The following is a 16,092-nucleotide window of genomic DNA, read 5'->3' as shown; positions in this document are numbered from 1 at the left end:
CAGCCTCCTGCTACGCCGCCTGCACGCACGAAGCGTCCGTACCAGCCGCCACTGCCACTGCCTCGACCGCGTCACCAGCCTGCAGCCCTACTGCTACGAGCACATCCCACAGCTCAGGCGCGTGACCGACATCGAGCAAGTCCTTGGGCACCTCTGCGTGGAGCATCCCGGAGCTGTACGGGGAGAGGGGCGCGTACAGCATGCTGGAGTTTAGCCTCTGCGAGCTCCGTGGCGCCTTGGCCGACTTCAGCCCGCTGCTCATGGTCGGCATGGGCGGTTTCGGGTGCGTCTACAGGGACGCCGCCAATCGCCGCCCTGTGTCCGCCACAAACCGCCGCCGCGGGGGCTGCCGAAACCCTTCGCCACACCGCCGGATTCGAGAGATAAAGAGGGGAAAAGAGTGAGACAAAAACAGAGAGGGAGGGGGTCAACACGTGTGGCGTCTTTAATTAGCAAACTGGGTCGCCCGCAGTGCCACATTACTGATCCCACTCCTAAAACGAGCTTAAGGTCTCTGCCGTCCGGGATTTGATAGTTGGGGGTGTGGATTTCAGGGATTAGAAGGTCGAGGTTTGATTCTGACGGTTCGTACAAAGACAGGGTTTGATTCAGACTTCACTCCTTCCACACCCAGCGTGTTTACGAGCGCATGTACCATGTCCATGGCCATGTGATTCTTTCTTTGCTAGTATTTGAATTATGAAGTTGGACGTGTTTCCGACTTATACACATCTTGGAATTAGTGTGAGCATTTCAAAATATAGGAATACTTGGGTCCTCGCCGATATACTTCATATTATTTTCGGACAAATTTCCTCAAATTTTGATGAAATTTTGGACCCTACAATATAGTTCCTACTTACATACACAACATGTGCGTATCAAAATGTATGATCAATATATCGAGGAAGGGAGAGCGTTTACATCTGCTTCCCTTCCATCGTAAATCATACGTACACTTTTTGTACTAGTAATAATGTACGTGCAATGCATGTTTATATTCGGTAGGATATTAGTTGCATGTTATATTAGGTAAGATATATCTGTTGCAAGTTGGTATTTGGTAAGATATCAATTAGTTTTTCACGAAAATGGTAGGCTATTAATTACATGAAAGATTTCAAGGGATAGCGTTGAGTTAAAACGTGTTTAGAACCAATGGTAGTGGTTGGTAATTAAAGCGTTAAACGTGTTTGGTGCTAAACATTGTAGCGATTTAAACCGCTAGATAACATGATTTAACGGTCGAGATGATTTGGATCTGCCCATTTAGGTCTTCTTATATTGGTATAGATATAGATTAGTATAGCAAACCATTAGTATCGCGTACAGACGCATCTGAGCTGCCTCAGCGGTGGCAACCCAATCCACGCACTGCACAATGTATACATAATGTGCACATACGTATGTCATACACGCTCTTAATTATAAGTACAGGCATACAGACACTAGCTCATAGGAATAGGGGGTGCGCACGTGCATTTATTGGGGTGAATGTATACTCGCGTATGTAAGCATCTTCGATTATTAAAAAAATAGCTAGCGCCATCAGAAGTTGATGGGGTAGACGTGCTGCATGTTGGGGTAGAAGAGTCCCCAGTGCTGCTCCACGCCGCTGGCCTTCTGGTTCTCGTTGAACATGGCGAAGATGTAGGTCTCGATGGCGCCCTGGTGGCGTGGGGTTCCGCGCCCGACGTGGTTGATGAGGTGCTGGTTGTAGAACCTGGCGTTGGCTGGCGTCGCCGCGGTGCCGCCGCCAGACGGCCACCCGCTCTCCGACACCACTAGCTTCACGTTAGAGCCGCCGTGCTTGCCCATGGCCGTGTAGAAGGCGTCCACCGTGGTGTCGAACAAGTTCTGGTACCCGAAGCCACCGTCCTGGACCACGGTGCCGGACGCGGTGAAGAGGGCGTAGCTCATGTCCATGGCGCTCGGGTTGTAGGCCCAGGCTAGGTAGGGGTAGATGTTGGCCATGAGCGGTGCACGGGTGCGGGCAAGGAACTGCACCACGGGGCCCATGAACGCGGCCGCCTCTGTGGTGAAGGACCCGGCAGAGGGCGGGCTGTACACACCGAGGATGGCCTGCGACACCGACGTGGTCACCTTGATGTGGCCCAGTCCGGCGGAAGTGAGCGCGCCATGCACGTTCTTCATTGCCGGGACGAGGTTCCGGGTGGCACCGCCGGCGACCTCGTTTCCGACGCAGACGTACCGGAAGGAAACCTTGGGATACGCCTGGATGTTGCTCCTGACCCACGAGGCGGCGGCCGCCGGGCTGGCGGCGAGGTTGGAGAGCACGTCGTTAGGCGCCCCGACGACCACGTAGATGCCCGTGCCGCCGACGGCCTGCAGCGCCGCCTGGTCGGGGGCGTACAGCCGCATCGATTTGATCCCGTTGGACTTGAACATGCCCACGACGGTGCTCGCCGCTGGCAGGTTGTTGGCGCTCATGCCGTAGCACACCCCGATGGACTCCACGACTGCATGCGGGTAAGGTACATGCATGTAACATTGGTTAATTAACCTCTGAGAAAATAACCTGTTATTACAGGCAGCCACATGCATATTTGAGTATGCGATTGGATGGTCGGCTTCCCTATTAGTGTCGGGACATCGATCCGAAATGATATGTGGATAGATACAGTGTACTACCTTCTTTCTGGTTTATTGGTCTGCTTAGTATTTTATGCCAAATTTTGACAATAGATTTAACATAGAAAATTATAATGCATATCACAAAATATTATATAGTTGGATTTGTATTTAAACATAATTTTCAATTATATTATTTTTGATTACATGCATAAAAATTTGTTTAGTTAGATCTAAGATCAAAATTAAATACAAAATACGAAGGAGGCCAATAAATCAGGACGAATGTAGTACGATTTAGGGGTCAGCCGTTAAATGCCCCAAGCAAGAATATAATGGTGGCAATGCATTTTTTGCAAAAAAGAATGGTGGCAATGCATGAACACACAGCAAGCGAGCAGCAGCCTTTTCATCTGTTGGCGAGGGGTCTCTCCGAAAAGGACATTTAACTGAAATCTTGTACACATGCATGATGCATGCATGCGTGTAGCTTCTAGGTTTGCATAACTGCTTTTTATATCTTTTTAGTTCATAGGATAGGATTATATAGATATAAAAAACTTATAGAAAATAAGATGACATGTATCTCAAATACTATGAGTAGAAATAGAAGAAAAAAATTGTCATTTGGTTCACATTATAGGAATTTTTCCATTGAGTCTAGGCTCAAGTTAATTTCGTTCAAAAAATGAAAAGATAGGAACCAATCCTATGTAGGAATAGAAATCTATTTCTATGAACCAAAGGGCTCTGAAGAAAAAATTCCTATAAGAATCCTATTCTATAAAATTCCTTCAAACAAAAAGGAGGCCTTATCTTTTTCACCCACATAATCTAGTGGTTGATGCCCGACATAAATATTGTTTTTGTCACCAAAGTACGTAAATCATAGTTATTTCTTTTCAAGCCATTTCAGGCGGACCAAACTTGGAAAGGCCAGAAGAACCAACATCTGGGTTATAGTTAGTCAGGGCATCTTTAAAGGAGACTATCAAACCTTCGGTATATGTCCGGATTATAGTATCCGTACCGTTTATGTCAAATTTTGTCATTCAATGGAACCCCATCGATCCGCAAAGTGGTCCGGACGTCCGTTTTCCAGCAAATCCAAGAAAAACTGATGGAATTATACCGGTGTCTGAACATTCACTTGACCAACAAAGATCACCACGTGTTCCTCCTCTTTTTTTCTCCCAAACGAACAAATACGGATTAATGTATGAAAAGGATTGGATGACTCTCTCCCGCATCATGTTCGGGATCACGTCTGAACATAAAAGCAAACATATACAGAGCCATTTGCAGGTCAGCTTTGAAGTAGCTAATGATTTGATGGCGTCATGTACCATTGATCGATCAGGTGCAATTTGAAGATACGATGAGCAAATAAGTCAATTAGTAGCTAGGGCAGCTGGTGCAATCATTTTCGTTAAACTTAAAAGAATGGAACAGTGGCAGTACTAGGGTACTCGCTAGCTAGGGCTCGTGTCAACAGTGCTAGGGCGAGACTGCCTGCCTAGTGTGTGTGTATCAAACCGTTGCGCGCACAACTTTGCATGCAGGGAAGAAGAAAAACTTTCTATGTAATTAACATGACACTGGAAATCACCCGCCAAAATAAAAACATGACACTGGAGAAAGAGATACTAGCTTAGCTATGTATAGGTCGTTAGTTCAACCTTCTGACTTTGTAAAAAGATGGCTCACCAAACATTTCGAGACTTCATTTGCAAGCTTTTTGATGCTATTGAATGTACGATCAACTAGATTTTTCTTTTTGTAGTTAAACAGTTGAAACTATCTACAAGTATCGTTTTCATTGATTATTATCTCGTGGAAAACCTATACCTCTTTCAATGTTTTATCTAGAAAATGTCATTTTTCTATTTTAAGATATTAACTTCCCTGCGGAATACCTACTTCTTGCAACGTTTTTGTCCCTGGAAAAAACACACCGAAGGTCAATCAAACGTGCACTTTCATCTTGGTGCATGCGGTACATGCCTATATAAATCCAAGACGTACTCCTAATTATTTTGGTGATGCCGATTAGGCTTTACGGTGCGGCTGATGCACGGGAAGAATAAAACGCAGAACGAAAGCGACGAACACACACACACACACAGGGGGGAGGTATGTGACGTTGGTGGGAGAGAGATTTATGGGATCATGCATACACCATGGCTAGCTACCTTACCTAGCTAGCTAATGATTCTCCTAATAGAATCTAAGCTTAACGTGCGTACGTATTACTATCTTCTACCTCCAAAAAAACTCCATGCATGGCTTGCATGCAAAATAAATAAATCTGTAACCAATCAATTGAAGAGAGAGAGAGAGAGAGAGAGAGAGAGAGAGAGAGAGAGAGAGAGAGAGAGGGAAGGAAGGGGGATCACTTTGTGGGATGGAGGCGAAGGTTCCGAGGAGCAATGCTAGAGCCAACATGGAGGCAACGCCTTGGCTCGCCATTCGATCTCAAAACTCTCTCTTTCTCTCCAGCTGCGTTGGAGGGGCTCCCCTTGTTTCCTTTCTGCTGAGGCCGCACCGGGGTGCGGGCCCCTTATATAGGATTCGAGGAGGTCCAATCCACTCGCAAGGCCCAACATCTCCAGCGTCATTTATTTAGACTTTCACGATTGTCTACCAGGGCCATTTCCCTTTTGCATGCGTCACCCCCTCACGGTGTCTGGTGGGCAGAGGTTATCCGGTACACCAGGTTGTATGTTGTGTCAGGTGGGGGGGGGGGGGGGGGGGGGGATAATTCCAATTCATTCATAATAGCACTCATAGTTAATTTGAATTTTGGACTCCAAGCATGATGTACCATGAAAGACAAGTTTTTAGGTCAATGATGGGTCGCGTGGTACCGGATATGTTCCCGTCTTACTCAACAACATTCGACGGCGGTTTTTTCACAAAAAGACCGTGTTCCATGATATCCGACATAACTTACATAAGAATTGACACCACATAATCTTGCTGGCGACCAAATTTAATAACTTTGAAGTTGACATGACTAACGAAGGAAGAATTGACGCTACAATTTTGTCAGCTTCGATTTTTTTTATCATGAGGTGACATATATACAAAAGAAACGATATTTTAATAATGAAATATCTGTGATCAATTAAAAGAGATTTGAAATGATTTTTTTAGCAATAGAGCATGAATTATACTAAAATTATCAATGTGTTTAAGACGTATTAACTCCCTCTATCCATGGCGGCACTTACAAAGGTGGACATGCAACCTTTGGGAGACCGGTGTGAAAATCATATGCCGGCATGGCTGCATGGAAGGTGAGGATTCTCAAGAGGGGGGGGGGGGGGGGGCTGTGCCTAACAACTCCACTCTCACTGCCACTTTGTTCTATAACATGCTGGCGCTTGATCTCCCTCCTAGGTTCCTCAAATGGACGGAGAAGCTGAGCTGTGTTTTTTTTTCTAGAAGCAACAAGTGGAGGCTAGGGGTGGTGCTCCTTGGTGGCGTAGAATGTCATGTGCACCCCCAACATCCTTGGGTGGTTGGGGGTTCACAACCTTGTCCTGCTTGGCAACAAACCTTGTGCTAAACTATCGGTGACCTTTCCCCCGAGGTGGAAGACCTTTTCCTGGCCTCGACAATGTGCAGCCTGGTAAATGGCTAAAGGGTGCTTCTGGCGTGACTGCTGGATCAATGGGCAAAGCGCGACGCGAATTGTGTCTAACCTCCTTCCTCTTGTCAAACCGGGAATGCACCATGGAAGGATGGTGGTTGCGGGCTTGACAAATGACACATGGATTAGCGACATCCGAGACACACTTCCATTCCGGCCATAGTTGAGTACCTTCAGCTATGGAAAGCAGTGCACCAGCAACATCTTATAGCCAAACGGGATAGCTTCGCATGGAGGCTAGCTGCCAACGTCCGCTACTTGGCTCGGTCGACATATCTCACCTTCTTGGGTGTGAGCTTGCCCCTTGAGCCACATAACTTTCGAGCTCGTCGCCCCCCCCCCCCCCCCCCCCCCCCCGACAACAAGGTTTTCTTGTGAGTCATTCTCACATTCTCAAGGGGCGAATTTCTACGGCGAACCATCTCGCTCAAGGCCATCTCCTACATCCACCATGTTGCTGGCTCTACAATAAGGGAGGTGAATATTCTGCAACACATGATGCTTGGGTGCTCCCTCTCCTGCCAAGTTTGGAACTCACTCCTCATACCCTATTGGCTCCATCGTTTCAACCCCATGCATTCGACCGACATTGTCGAATGGTGGCCACAAATATTGCGGCGGCACCGCGCTTTTGTTGCGTTAGGAAGTATCATTGCTTGGCGGGGTCGGTTTTCGATTTATGTGGATCGAAAGAAACAATATGGTGTTGACAGGATCTTTGATCTCCCGTAGACTATTGCGACAAAAGATGGAGCATAGATGCATTTCTGAAGGCGGGCACGTACTGGCGGGCTTGTAGGGGAGTAGTCGATTTTGCTCTTTCAGGCGGATAGACCGGGCAGTTAGGGCTTGTCCATGTGTTGCTCCCATGGCTAGTAACAAACATCTCGCCAATCTTAATATGAAGATTAGCACAAGTCTCATGTATGTTCTGAAAAAAAAACCAGTGACCTTTTTGATAGTATCTTTGGTCTCTAGATGTGCATCTTATTAGGGCCCTGCTACGCGTCGGCCGGCGGATCCTTTTAAAAGATCCGCCGCCTCGCGAGCCGTCCGGTCCGGTGGTGCGAGCAGTCTGTAACATTTCTTCTCTTTTATAATTTCCTGCAAGAAGACTCTTATTGTAAAATGTCTTCTTCTCTGATTTTCCGTAACAAGACTCATGTTGTAAAACCACTTCTCTAATTTCCTGTAACAAGACTCATGTTGTGAAACCACTTCTCTAATTTCCTATAACAAGATCTTTGTTGCAAAAATTACAGCAACATCTCCCGCCACTACGTCTAATTTTCTGCAACAAGACCATTGTTGCAAAAAATGCAACAGCATCTCCGGCCGCGTCGCACACTTTCACAGTCGTCGTTCGCTGCCACCGTTATGCAACAACACCATTGTTGCAGAAAACATGTATTGGAGGTGTTGCTGCAAACAGCGACACAGGGCCTAGCGCGTAGTGGACTTGGACGTACGTGTGCGGTGATGTGGTTGCTACCAGCGTCCGTGGTGACAGGAGGGCGGCGAATTTCATGGTGCTCGACGACCGACATGGCGGATCTCGCCGACATTGCGGATCTCGTTGGCCGGGAGGCATTTGGAGGCGGAGATCCAACATGGATGCATCCGGCGGCGACGACGTACACGCGGCGGCGCTTGGCTTGGCTGTCGTCGCCCTCCCTAGTCCGTGCGCTGCGGGATCTAGTCATGTTTGGTTTGCAACAAAAGGCTAGTTGCAAACCCCATTCCTGAAACAAAGCATCAGTTGCAGAAACGTGGAGGCGAAGGGGATCGCTCTCCATCGCCTGATTAATAGTGCATCAGACAGACAGGGAGGCGGCGGATGCTCGCACAGGATCGGTCGGCTGGAGGTAAACGTTTCCCGTCTTATTATCTACAGATTTCGGAAAAGGTGGTTTAAATTTACCATATATCTGCTGTTTGTCCTATTTCTTAAATTGTAATATTGAAAAATAGATAATCATCTTTATTTTTACACTAAAGGAAAAGGATAATGAATCTGTTTTATACTGAATTCCATCCCATGCTCTCTAACCGGGGTTTTTTCAGGGAAAACACAAGAGCAAATTGTGTGAACCAGGTTTGGAAATTGTTTAGTGGGAGAAGTGAATTTTTTGGGGAGGATTTCCTCCTTTTCCAAAAAGGAAGAAGAGAAAGAATGGAGTGCCCTGCAAAAAAAAAGAGAAAGAAGTGGAGTGGAAATTCTGTATGGCCGGCAATGCAGAGCCCCAGTTACATACACAACCGAAAGGCCATTTCATCTCTCCTCTTGCTTATGTGGCCGGCGGCGCACATGTTGTCCCGTCCGTCGTCACTAGACCGATCGATCGCTACAGGCTCGCGTCTGGTGTCCTTGCCTTGCTGGAATTCTCTTCCGGCGGCCGTGACGGGCGGTTGGTTATCTTCTTGGAGCAGACAGCAGCCGCGCTGGACAGAGATCCGATCAGCTGCGCATCGCCTTGAGGGAAACAAGAATTGCGTGTAGCTAGCTGCTGTAGGTCCTACAGCGCCACACAACAGCTGGCCGTTACTAACTGTACATTGAGATAAGAGTCTCTCCCTCCCTCCCTCCCTCCCTCTCGGGAAAATATCAGGTACTCGCACCTCTTGGGTGCTCCGGTGCACCGATGCTGAATAACATTTTAAAAATGTTCAAAAACTTCTGAAAAAAAGTTAGCACAGTCACACAACGTCGATGTATCTTGTCACAAAATTTCAAATCAAAATTCAAGACATTGCTCGAGATACAAAAATGACAAATTTGACATCAATGTGATAATGGGCCAAATCTAAAGCCCAACTTATGTTATGTATTATTTACTGTCGAATTTGTCATTTTTGTATCTCGAACAATGTTTTTAATTTTGATTTAAAATTTTGTGATAAGATGCATCAATGTTGTGTCAATGTGCTAAGTTTTTTCAGAATTGTTCGAATATTTTAAAAATGTTTTTCGGCATCGATGCACCGGGAGCACCCCAAAGGGTGGGAGTACCTGATATTCTCCCGCTCCCTCCCTCCTCCCTCCTCTCTCTCTCTCTCACACACACACATTGCTCGATGGATTAATTGAATTCACACGTACAAAGATTGTACCATATTTCTTTCCTAGTCACCAGAGGTCAACATTGTTTTACGCTTTTAGCCACCAGTAGCCAGTAGAGTAGGAGTCAGGGTATACTCCCTCCGTTTTTGAAAGAGTGTACTTCCAACTTTGTCGGAGGATTAAACTATCTCAAAGTTTGACCGAGTTTGTGCAAGAATAGATCAATGCTTGTGAAACCAAATAGGTATATGACAAAAATTTAGTTTATCATGAATCTAATGCTATTAATTTGATGACATAAATGTTGGTCTATTATTGTATAAATACGGTCAAATATAAAAAAGGTTTGACTTTTTAACAAAGTTGGAAGTACACTCTTTAAAAGACGGAAGGAGTATGTTTTTTTTGCAAAAAATGAATGTATGGCCACTTGAAAAAGCTATAGCCACCAGTAGCCAGTAGAGTATATGCTGAGATGGGTTAGCCGGTATACATGGTCACGACCTTTCGGCCCGTGCACATACGTAACTTCAACTTTCATGAGCGCATACATCCGGACTTAGCAAATCTAGCCGCCTAAACGTCTGCGAACGTCTAAGCCCCTATTTGTCCGCCCATACCGCCATACATCTCATTTTCTTTCTTATTTGTCGCTCACTTGCACGTAATTGGTGGAGACGAAAAGAGAGAAAAATGAGTAAAAAAGAGAAAAAGGTGGTCCAGGATGGTCTGCATCTTATGTGGTGGACTGACCTGGCGCGTCCGGGGGCTGTCCCATCCTCCCTACTTTTTTCCTTAGTATGAGGGTTCATGGACAGCTCGGACGTATAGGGATGATATGAAAGGTCCTGTTGGGTCTTTTTTTTTTCCTTCTCTCCCCTATCTGGTCACTGATCGAGCGTGTCCGTGGACGTTTAAGAGGGATTTGAGGAGACCGGTTGTAGATGGTTTAAGGTGGCTTCTACAAGCAGCTGCCACCGGCGAGGATGAGCTCCAAGTGTCTTCATAGGCCTCTTGTAAATTAGTGGTAGAGTACATACACTGTGGGCGCGTTCGGTTGCCTGCATACAACATAACCAAACCCGCACGGTATGATAATGCACTTTTTGGTAGGCTGCATTCATTGTTTGACCTACACAGCTGAGCCGCGGCTGCTAGTAATAGCCGAAGTGGCAGTTTTTCCACAGCTAGGTCCTCTGGATGCAACTAGAGGCACGTGGACGGCGGCGGCTGCACGCGAGAAGCCACGCTCGAGACGTCGTTTTGTTCCGAAGTGCCGGCATAAGGGTGTGTTTGTTTCAGCTTTTTTTCTCATGGCATGTGTGGCTTCTACTGCTCACAGCGCCATATATCTTAGTGTTGTATCTAAAACAACCATAATTTAATGTCTTTTGCGAGAGTGAGAGAAAAAAAGTGATGTGTTGGATTTGATGCTAAAATCTACCACTCAGTCTCACACACACATACACACACTTCCCCGTGCCGCCTCTCTCTCTCTCTCTCTCTCTCACACACACACACACACACACACACACACACACACACACACACACACACACACACACACACACACACATATGTCTCTCTCTCGCAGTCGCAGACAGCCCCTCCCCCCCTCTCTACCTGTAGTGAATTTCTGCTATTCTGAACACTATCCACACCAGAACACATGGTCCACATGTGCAAGTATTGAGCAAACCATCTAACCCTAGTTGTTGGCACCATATCCACCTTTGTACTGCAACCGCTATCTATCTTGATCCAATTTGTCTTTAAATTGGTCACACTGGTAAAATAAGTTAGTTACCATACCTGGCAAAAATTAAGCTCAAATCTCCCATCCAATCCTACAGGAACCAGTACAAACACCTTGTTCCGAAAACACATGCAAGTCTCGAATGCTTCACATAGTAATTGATTGGCCATAGCTTCAAGTGTGGCATCAAGCCGTGTTTCGATGGAGTCCTTTTTATACGGATCCTTGGGATGGACCTGGAACTTGACAACCTCGTTGCCTGGTTTGAAGGATGTTGACTTCGAGCGTTTGGTGCGGATGACATTATCTGTGGCAACCGTTGCTCGTACTTCAGATAACTCCTCGGACGGTAAGGCCTCGGATTGGGCCTTGATGGCCAAAGTTACGGTCATGTCCTCAGTTCTGAGTGACTAGTCTGGGTCACCGCTGCTTGTAATTACACCATTTGGCCCAGGCACCTTTAATTTAATGTATGCATAATGGGGGACGACGTGGAACTACGTGAAGGCTGATCGGCCAAGTAGCGTGTGCTAACCACTTCGAAACAGAACTATGTCAAAACTTAACGCCTCGATTCAGTAGTTATCAAGAGTTCTGAATACCACATCTAACGTGGCTTTTCCCGTGCAGCGCACCTCCTTCCCTGGAATTATGCCTTAAAAGTGGTCTTGCTCGGGCAGGATGCATGACTTTTGAACTGCATCTTCTTCAGGGTTTCCTCGTATATGATATTGAGACTACTACCACCGTCCATTAGAACTTCTGACAGGTGAAAACCGTAGATCATATGGTCCAGGACCACGGTGGCGACTCCTTTGTTATGGATTCCCACCGGATTGTCTCGGTGATCGAGCATACTTGGAATGTCCGACCACTGACTGTCCGATGACTGCATAGTCTCATCGGTGCAAACCCCTCGAAGAGGTCACTTCCGCTACTTCATGTATATATAAGTCCTTTAAGTCGGGCGGGTATTGCCCCTGGGTGTGGCAAGCTCTTCCGCCTTGGTATGCCTGTTGTTATTGTCCCGTGGGCCATGCTTTTCGAGGCACACAGGGCCTGCCTTTGCCACCTGATCGAATACACAACAGTTTCTATTTCTATGGGTAGCCGATTCTTCTGGCGTGGCGGGGTGTATTGTGCATGGTTGTTCGAGGATTGTGTCCAATTGCAATCTGCCATCGTTGCCAGCTGTCCGACACTTTTTATGGACGCGTGAGCGCTGCTCGCGGGCTCATCCTGTACTTGCTCCAATTATCAGTAGAAACTAGGTAATATAGTTGAGCAAATAAATCCATGTGAACTTGTGTAAATGGGATTTAGCACGAGGAACGCAAGGATTGTTTAATAAACCAATGTTGTAACATGCTCAACACTATCCCATGCATGCTGTCCAAGGTTCGTACATAGATTAGTATAAAGAACATAGTTCAGCATAAGGCAGAGTAGAACTACTAATAATAAATATTATAAAAGAGCACTCAATTTATACTCCAGCGTGCAGTCTACGTCGGCCAGTAGACGGGTTGTCCGAATCGGAATCGGTTGACGGCGACGGCTTGCGTTAGTTCGCCCGCGATCAACTAAGCAGGTGGGCCGAAGACGACGGCAGCCCAGCCAAGCTGCTGGTGGACTACACCGCTGGGTTTCACGTTTTTAGTACCACACCGCTGCCTTTGAAGGAACCGAGCCAGCAATTTTTCCCTTTTTTATTCTTCACAATAAGATCTTTTTGCAAAAAACTTCTGGTCTATTTATCAACTGTCAAGTAATATAATACAAAGAACATCATAAGTAAAAAATTACACCTATGTCCGTAGACCATCTAGCAACGACTACAAGCACGCTGCCGCCATCGCCCTTCCCTCGTCAAAAAATATACATCTTTTTTCCTTCATCGTACCATGGATTATTAATAGCAACCACAAAATTTATTTTTATTTTCTTATTTATTCTTTAAAAGAACATCTTTTTCAAAAAAAAAAAACTTCCGATCTATTTATCAACTTTTAGGTAATCCTAAGTGTTCGCCGAACGGACAGAGAGTGAGTTACCTAGAGAGCATGCGGCTTATACCCATTAGGTGAAGTATTTTGACGACTCCAAAATGCTCGCCGAACTGGGGGTTGGGGTAGTCCTCACCTCACCCACCAGTGACACCATGAAGTATGTGCCCTCCAACAAGGGGGCGGAGTACGAAGCACTGCTTCATGGACTTTGGGTGGCCGTCTTCATGGGCATAAGGCATCTTTATATCCGAGGTGACTTCAACGCAAAGGACCCATAGATAGCTGTGTATCGCAACACGGTCATAACCATGCCGACTCGATTTGGGCGCTTAGAATCTCACTATGTCCTGCATGAAAGCAACGAAGCCAGGACATGCTTGCAAGGATGGGTGCTCGGCGTGGAACAACTGTTCAAACGGTCTATTAAATGGCAAGGAGACACCGAGCCAAGCAAGCAACCCAAGGAACCCACACAAGAATTGATCACCCTGCCAGCCGTAGAGGGGGACGAGGTGATAGTGGGGGCTCGACGCTCGAAGAAACCTCCTCGACCCATTAGATTATGGCAGTTATTGCACCATGGACAAAGCCACTTCTTTCTTATTTGATACGCAAGTAATGAAGGAAATATGCCCTAGAGGCCATAATAAAGTTGTTATTTATATTTCCTTCTATCATGATAAATGTTTATTATTCTTGCTAGAATTATATTAACCAGAAACTTAGTACATGTATGAATACATAGACAAACAGAGTGTCCCTAGTATGCCTCTACTTGACTAGCTCGTTAATCAAAGATAGTTAAGTTTCCTAGCCATAGACATGTGTTATCATCTGATGAACGGGATCACATCTTTAGAGAATGATGTGATGGACAAGACCCATCCGTTAGCTTAGCATAATGATCGTTTAGTTTTATTCCTATTGCTTTGTTCATGACTTATACATGTTCCTCTGACTATGAGATTATGCAACTCCCGAATACCAGAGGAACACCTTGTGTGCTATCAAACGTCACAATGTAACTGGGTGATTATAAAGACTAGAAGAACACCCGTGCGTTGCAACGGGGCCACATTAACTTGAAGAGTTCAATATTAATATTCTCATACATATCAAGTGACATTGGCGACCTTTTTTACCATCAAATCCTCACACACACACTCTCCCTCCCTCTTCCTCACTCTCTCTCCCCCTCTCCCTCTCTCTCCCTAACACACACACACCCATATCCATCTTATTGGGTACGGGACCATAATCCATCTATTTCACACACACACACGCTAGTGCATAACAATATGGATTATGTATATTATATTTGCCACCACAACTGAGGAAAATAATTTCATGTAAATCGGCCAGCCACAGCTTCAAGAATACATGGAGGAGGTGGCCCGGGTCGGTGTCGGTGCCATCCGGCGCGGGCCACGGGCCCGCTTCCAAGTGCGTCCGCGCGCCGGGTCCTTCAAGTGCCGCTTCCACCGCACCAACTCCCAGGGCCACGGCCACGGACAGGGCCAGGGAAGCCGCCCTTCTTCGCCCCCTTCACCGGCCGCGACCAACGCGGTTCCGCGGCACCCGGCCTCGCCGTCCTCGTCCTCCGGCACCGTCGCGACACAGTGACGCAGCCCAAGCATCGGCCTCGAGAATCAAGAACGCTCGACAACGGAGAGGGAAGGGAAGATCATATACATGTCATAAGAAAGGGAGTTTATTTACTGCTCCCTCGATGTATTGTTTCGTTTGAAAATCTATGAAAAAAAACAGCGAAGGTGGGAGGAGGTACCAAAAAAACCATGGGAGGTGGCACGAAAAAAACCTGGAAGCGAGACTACCAACTGCTCCATTAGGAGTAGAGATGCTCTATAGGTGTCTCCGATGGTGTTTGTTGAGTTGGCATAGATCAAGATTAGGATTTGTCACTCCGTGTATCGGAGAGGTATCTTCGGGACCTCTCAGTAATGCACATCACTATGAGCCTTGCAAGCAATGTGACTAATGAATTAGTTACGGGATAATGCATTACGGAATGAGTAAAGAGACTTGCCGGTGACAAGACTAAATTAGGTATGAGGATACCGATGATCAAATCTCGGACAAGTAACATACCGATGACAAAGGGAACAACGTATGTTGTTATGCGGTTTGACCGATAATGATCTTCGTGGAATATGTAGGAACCAATATGAGCATGCAGGTTCCGCTATTGGTTATTGACCGGAGATGTGTCTCGGTCATGTCTACATAGTTCTCAAACCCGTAGGGTCCGAACGCTTAACGTTCGATGACGATTTGTATTATGAGTTATGTGATTTGATGACCGAAGTTTGTTCAGAGTCCCGGATGAGATCACGGACATGACGAGGAGTCTCGAAATGGTCGAGAGGTAAATATTCATATATTGGAAGGTTATATTCGGACACCGGAATGGTTTCGGGAAGTATCGGATAAGTTTCGGAGTACCGGGAGGTTACAGGAACCCCCCCCCCCCTTATTGGGCTTTAGTGGAAAGGAGAGAAGGACCACAAGGGGAGGCAGCGCCCCCCCCCCCATGTGCTTGTCCGAATTGGACCAGGAGGGGGCGGCGCCCCCCTTTCCTTCTCCCCTCTTCCTCCTTCCCTCTCTCCCCCTTGTTGGAATAGGAAGGGGGGGGCGAATCCTACTTGGACCGGGAGTCCAAGTAGGACTCCCCCCTTGGCGCGCCCCCCTTGGGCCGGCCTCCTCTCCTCCACCCCTTTATATACGTGGGAGGGGGCACCCCAAAGATACACCAAGTCTTCTCTTAGCCGTGTGCGGTGCCCCCCTCCATAGTTACACACCTCGGTCATATCGCTGTAGTGCTTATGCGAAGCCCTGCGCCGGTAACTTCATCATCACCACCACCACGCCGTCGTGCTGGCGGAACTCTCCCTCGGCCTCAACTGGATCAAGAGTTCGAGGGACGTCATCGAGCTGAACATGTGCTGAACACGGAGGTGCCGTACATTCGGTGCTTGGATCGGTTGGATCGTGAAGACGT

General features: G+C 46.8%; 1 protein-coding gene across 1 annotated transcript; it reads right to left on the bottom strand.

The window, feature by feature from the left end:
- Window positions 1-1,420: 1,420 nt before the first annotated feature.
- Window positions 1,421-5,118, bottom strand: LOC123168812 (lichenase-2-like). The gene is made up of 2 exons (XM_044586679.1): window positions 4,989-5,118; window positions 1,421-2,480 (listed from the first exon to the last, which is right to left on the bottom strand). The coding sequence occupies exons 1-2, from the start codon at window positions 5,059-5,061 to the stop codon at window positions 1,549-1,551; spliced, it is 1,005 nt and encodes a 334-aa protein (XP_044442614.1). The 5' UTR covers window positions 5,062-5,118; the 3' UTR covers window positions 1,421-1,548.
- Between the last annotated feature and the right edge of the window lie 10,974 nt (window positions 5,119-16,092).

Source organism: Triticum aestivum, chromosome 7D (assembly GCF_018294505.1).
Source record: "Triticum aestivum cultivar Chinese Spring chromosome 7D, IWGSC CS RefSeq v2.1, whole genome shotgun sequence".
NCBI lineage: Eukaryota > Viridiplantae > Streptophyta > Magnoliopsida > Poales > Poaceae > Triticum > Triticum aestivum.
This window is presented reverse-complemented; position numbering and strand designations above follow the sequence as displayed.

Coding starts and splice junctions, on each gene's coding strand:
- LOC123168812 (XM_044586679.1), bottom strand. CDS start 5,061: ATGGCGAGCCAAGGCGTTGCCTCCATGTTGGCTCTAGCATTGCTCCTC. Junction 2,481..4,988: donor CTTCGCCTCCATCCCACAAA/GTGATCCCCCTT, acceptor ACCCGCATGCAG/TCGTGGAGTCCATCGGGGTG.